Source organism: Dendropsophus ebraccatus, chromosome 1, assembly GCF_027789765.1.
Source record: "Dendropsophus ebraccatus isolate aDenEbr1 chromosome 1, aDenEbr1.pat, whole genome shotgun sequence".
NCBI lineage: Eukaryota > Metazoa > Chordata > Amphibia > Anura > Hylidae > Dendropsophus > Dendropsophus ebraccatus.
Window position 1 is genome coordinate 55521193 of NC_091454.1, and position 6000 is coordinate 55527192.

Below are 6000 nucleotides of genomic sequence, written 5' to 3' on the forward strand. Positions count from 1 at the left end.
GAGAGAGAGAATTAATTAACGGAGTAGTGGAAATAGAGAAAGAAATTAAAAAATCACATTCACAGACACTAGAAGAGAGATAAAAAAACAGTCAGGAAGAATTAGAAAAATACTTATTAGAAAAAGCACGTCACAAGGAAGCTTTTTGGGGGAAGGATAAATTGGGGGGGTTCTGGGAAACCTAATAAGGGATTGATGGCCCTGGTAAATAATCAAAGGGATAAGGGTAACATAGAAGCCATACGCAATAGAAATGGGAGAGTGGTTAACACTCCTAGTGAGATTAATAAGGAATTTAAAAACTACTTTGCTGAACTATATTCGTCAAACAAGGGAGGGGGGACAAGAATTGAGGAGCTTTTTGCAGAAAATAGATTTTCCTAAACTAAGTGATCAGGAGAGAGAGGAACTTGAGGCCCCAATTACGGTAGCCGAGCTAAGCAGGGCATTAAATGAAATATCTGGGAACACTACACCGGGAAAGGATGGTTTACCCTATGAGGTGTACAGGGCTCACAGGGAGGTGCTGCTGTCAGCATTGTGCCAGGTTCTTAATGAGGCGGTTGAGATGAAAAAATTACCACTGTCCATGGGGGAAGCGTCTATTGTACTTCTTCCCAAGTCTGGTAAGGACCCACTTGAGGTCGAGTCTTTTAGACCAATCTCCCTACTTAATAGTGATGTGAAGATTTTTGCTAAGGCCCTGGCACTGAGGATAGGGAAGATAGTGGGTGGGTTGATACATAAAGACCAGTGCGGTTTTGTGGCAGGGAGAATGCCAAAACATAATGTCCGACGCCTATTTGAAAACATACAGATGGTGGAGACGCTGGGGTCCCATTCCATCCTGTCACTGGACGCTACCAAGGCCTTCGACAGGGTGGAGTGGGACTATCTGTGGGAGGTGCTTAGATGCTATGGGTTTGGGGATAACTTTATTGGTTTGGTCCAGCTATTATATGATAACCCCAGGGCTTCGGTTTGTACTAATGGGATGGATTCGGAACTGTTTGGGTTGGGGAGGGGTACAAGGCAGGGGTGTCCTCTTTCCCCCCTCCTGTTCGCCCTGAGCATTGAGCCGTTGGCGATAAAGATTAGCGATGATGAGTATATTGAGGACTTTTTCATACATTGTGTCAGCCTCCCAGTGACAGGGCTTATCCCCATGGTGGGTTGTCGCCAAATGAATACAGTGAGAGGATTTTACAGTGAGTACAGAGTCAGAGCTCATAGTACTTATTGATGCATGTCATACATAACTTATAATCAGACATTACCTTTAAAGAATGTATATAACTTACACACACTCTATCAGAGTCATTGTCATTATTGTACTATGTTTACTATGTATTTATAAGTGACTAACCTTTGTCAAATTTCACATCCAGAACCAGCCTGTTGCTCCTGAAGATCGGGCCAGGAGAAAATATGTGAAGCGCAAGAAAACTGAGATGGTTAAAGAGCACGAAGATGAATGCTTCAGTTGTGGAGATGGGGGACAGCTTGTATCCTGCAAAAAGCCAGGGTGCCCAAAAGTATACCACGCAGACTGCTTAAGTTTAACACGTAGACCTGCAGGTAAATAGACCTTCTAATATGGCAAAACCTCACCTTGGTTTAATTAGGTGCCAAATAAAAGTAGCCAAAAAGATATCCACCGTAATATGCATTGTGCTATGCTTGCAGTGAAAAAAAACTTAGACCCCACAGGAAAGTCCCCTTTAACCAGCCAAGTGTCCTTGGTAATGGTACACCATGTGGTAATTAAGCATGTAATGTAGATTGGCTAAGCTGGATGACTTGACTATCTCCTGCACTTTAGTATAGAAAGATGTTTGGTTATTATAGTGTCCATTTTCTATACACACAGTTGCAAGAAACTGTCCCTTTCCATCTTAGATTTTTTCTGATATATTATTTAAAGGGAAATTAAGATCAGGTTAGAAGAACGTAAACTTCCCATAGAGCAGGGAATGCTGTGGAATAAGGTAGTTTTCTTACCTTCATCCTTAGCGCTGCAATCCTGCATTTTATTCGTCTTTTAATTAGTCGATTCAGCGAACTAGTAATAAAACTAAGGATTGCAGGAAAACATCACTGACAATGCAGGTAAGACAATTAGATTCTTCTAAACGGCTTATAGTTTCCCTTTTAAGATCTCAAATAGAATTTGTCAAGTCGAGTACTCTTGGGGGGGGGGGGGGGGGGGGCAGTTCTCAGAAATCAGTGTTTCATTGAAATTCCCTTATCTTTATAGGCAAGTGGGAGTGTCCGTGGCATCAGTGTGATGTGTGTAGCAAGGAGGCAGCTTCATTCTGTGAAATGTGTCCAAGTTCCTTCTGCAAGCTGCACCGTGAGGGCATGCTCTTCATCTCCAAGCTGGACGGACGGTTATCTTGTACAGAGCATGATCCATGTGGACCACATCCTTTGGAGCCAGGGGAAATTCGAGAAACAGAGTCATCCTCGGCAGAAAATGTTTCTTCTGTGCTAGCTCAACCAGCAAAGGGGACAATGCACAATGTTAAGGAGAAATCCTCAAGTAATAAGCAGAAGTTGGCACTGACAAAGATGCTGATGCCCTCAGTAACTAGTACCTCAGAATCTGGTAATGTGTTGCTGGCTCTTGGGGGAAATTCCCTGCCTTCTGCGAAGGTTTTGGTAGGTTCCACTGAGAAGACCTCTCTACCAGCTGGTAAATTACTTCTGACTCCTGGTAGCCAGAAATCCCCAGTGGGTGGGAAACTATTTCTTGCATCAACTGCACAGAAACAATTACCTGCAGGGAAAGTCCTCTTGGCTTCCTTGGGAAAAAAATCCTTATCTCCTGGTAAGGTTTTGTTAGCTTCTATAGGTAAGAAAAATCTCCCTGCTGGGAAGGTACTATTGACTTCTGTAGGTAAGGGCTCTTCATCAGTTGGCCGAGTGCTGCTATCTTCTACAGGGAAACAGCCTTTGCCAACTCGGAAGGTGGTTTTGGCAACAGCTGGAAAATACCCCATTGAGGCTGGAAAGGTGCTCCTGACAACTGCTGCTGTAAGACGACAGAGTGCTGAAGAAAAACCTGTTGATGATGAAGGCAAAGAACCGAAAGAGAAACCTGATCATGTAAACATATGCCAGGATGACATAGAAACTGACAATGCTGTTCATCCTGTAAAAAGACCACTGCTTGATTCAGAAGACAAATGTGATTCTTTACAGGAACCATTGACCCTAGTCACTACTGAACAGAAGCCTAATGACTTACAAAAAGAAAGTAAACCTCGGAATGAGCTTCTAAAAAGGGTTAAAAATCTGCCCCCAGATCCAGTGGAAAAGTCAAATAGATCATCTAACCATACAGATATGTATGAGCCAAACGCCTCTAAACAAACCTGTTCTATGGCAGTGGAGAAGGAGAGACCTATTATTCAATCATCTTTGGAGGAGCCAGTAGATTCAGTACAGAACTTGGACTCTGCTTTAGAAAACCAAACCCCTGATGAGAAAGCTTCCAACAATCCATCTGGAGAGATTTCAGCTGGCATAGTAAAAAATGCATTGCTCAGTGTTCAGCAGGAGTCATCTGTTTCTGTAGATCAAAACTTTGCTACTGATTGTCAGCCAAAAACTGCATCTAGCCCTTGTCCAGCACCTGCTGTATCTATAGCTCTCGACAAGGACTGACACTTAGGACTACACTAGAGGACAGATGGAAACAAATTGTTGTGACTGAGTGAGAAATACCACGTATCTTGAATGTGGCTGTAGTGCACACAAACAAAACAGCTGCAGCATAATCCATATGGAGACAGTCAACAAGCAGGCTGCTGCATTTAGTTTTTGCTTTTTAGTTGTTGGCTTCTTGCAGATAGAGTTGTAAATCACATCACTGATGAACTGCTTAAGTCTCGTAATGCATCAGTGGGTTCTCCTGTCTAGTACATAATCAGGTCAATCGCTTTTCTTTAAAAGAGGCTGTGTTCTGTAGAAGAGCAATAAGGCACTTCTGTCAGCGTAGTAACTCTGCACATAATGCTATGGGCCTTGATGGCAGGGAAAAGAGAGAGGTGCCTTATTAAAAGATGTTGTATTTTAAGCTGTGGATATCAGGAAATCTTTAAATGCCAATGGACCTCAAATGGATTGTGTGTTTTCGGGTTAAAATACCTGCTTCTTGCCTAGTCAACTGATACTAATGTCAAGATCTTTAACAGCGTGTCTGGGGTTTCTTCCTATGACAAAAGGTGTAGTGTTTGGACACCACACCTCAATATATTGCTTATTCATGCCAATATACAACTACAGATGTAGTATTATGGCATGTGTTGTAGGATGTCACTGCAGTATTAAATCATTAATGTGAATCCTTCCATTGAACCATGCAGGTTACATCTTCTGGTAAGTGAACAGTGTGGATGGTCGGTCCAAGAGAAAACTTGAGCCTTAAAGTAAACATAAGGGTAATAGTACAATCCCATGTGCGTAATGCTCTCAACCTGCTATAAGAAGAGGTCTGTTATATTGGCAGTACTGTATTGGTTTTTGCAGCTAAAAGATCCCTCCAGAATTATAATAAAATTGTGCAAATCGTGACGGTACAGTGTGAGCAGAGTGGCTTAGAGGGTTGGATGAAAAAAGCTTTATCGTTCTCTACTGAAAAGGGCCAAAACTTTCTAACATGTTGTGTTTTTTAGTCCCTCACCATTTTCACTCTTTAGGGTGCCTTCACACCTACCGTATCGCAGCAGAAAATCCGCTGCGGATCCGCAGCAGATTTAACTAGATGAATGAACACAGCATTAAAAACGCACTGCGGATCCGCAGCAGATTTGTAAGTGCGGATTTGATGCTGTGTTCATTCATTTAGTTAAATCTGCTGCGGATATGCAGCGGATTTTCTGCTGCGATACGGTAGGTGTGAAGGCACCCTTATAAGGAGATAAATACTAGACCTATTCTAGGAATTTTGTAGAGAGCTGTAGAACATTTGACCTACCATAATATATTATAGCAGCCCTGCGTCCGAACTATCGGGACAGAAGAGATTTGTGCCATGGATGGGTTTCCTAAAGTGTATACCATCAGAGCAAACCTAGAAATCTTACAAATGGTAAGGAATTGAAACCAGAAGTATATTAGAAAGTTAGATGGGTTTCCTTTTTATACACAGATTAAGCATTATTAATTGAAAACCTGGTCAGCATTGCAGCTGTAACCGTCTGGAATCCATTGTTTCCTTCCTGTCAACAATGGAATGAAAAATGTATTATGTTGTATTCAGGCCTTTGGATTTTGGCTTGAAATGTAATTCTTTCTGTGTGTGTGGAGACATACTTTCTGAAATGGACGAGGTGCTCAGCCACAAGTGTTACAGTCATTTAAAAAAAAAAAAAAAAAAAAAAAAACTTTTTGTCCTTAATAGGTCGGGGTCCTGGTGCTTAGACCCCCCACTGAACACTAGAACCAGTGAGAAGTGCCTAATTGTGTGCTTCTCTCCCAGTCTCTGGCTCCATAGATTTACTATAGAATACATCCCCTGCAATTGGTAGGGTCTGAATACCTGTACCCTGACCTATCCAACCTTTTGACATGTCAGGAGATTTTTTTTTTATGACAGTAACAATTTAAATATTAAGTTATGCCTATAGTGGTCACACCAGTCCCTCACACACCACACTAAATATTCTCCGCACATGAAACTCACACCTGCCTCTATTGATTCATGAGCAATCTTATGATGGGAATTTTGGTGCTATGGGCAGCTGTAATGTTTTACTGTATATGTTTTTTGTTTTTTTATATTACTTTTGTTGTAAACGTTGGTGTTGGTCTCTACCAGTGCCTCTATGACATAAGCAGTTTTCACTTTCATGTTTTTTGTTTGTTTCTCCGGTCCTGTGAACATTTGTAAATTTTATCTTTCAATGGTTTGGTTTAGCGTGCCGAAAATTTTATATTTTTTTTTGTTTATTAATAAACTAGACCATTGTGATTTTAAACTGTTGTAAATGCATG

At 41.5% G+C, this 6000-nt stretch overlaps 1 protein-coding gene across 4 annotated transcripts in view; it reads left to right on the forward strand.

The window, feature by feature from the left end:
• NSD1 (nuclear receptor binding SET domain protein 1) overlaps positions 1-5382 on the forward strand; it is a 56887-nt gene extending 51505 nt beyond the window's left edge. For all 4 annotated transcript variants that reach the window (XM_069971075.1, XM_069971093.1, XM_069971102.1 and 1 more), the window contains 2 exons: positions 1389-1578; positions 2258-5382. In XM_069971075.1, coding sequence (XP_069827176.1) covers positions 1389-1578; positions 2258-3669 — 1602 coding nt within the window. In that variant the 3' untranslated portion in view covers positions 3670-5382. The remainder of the gene's footprint in view (positions 1-1388; positions 1579-2257) is intronic.
• The last annotated feature ends 618 nt before the right edge of the window (positions 5383-6000 follow it).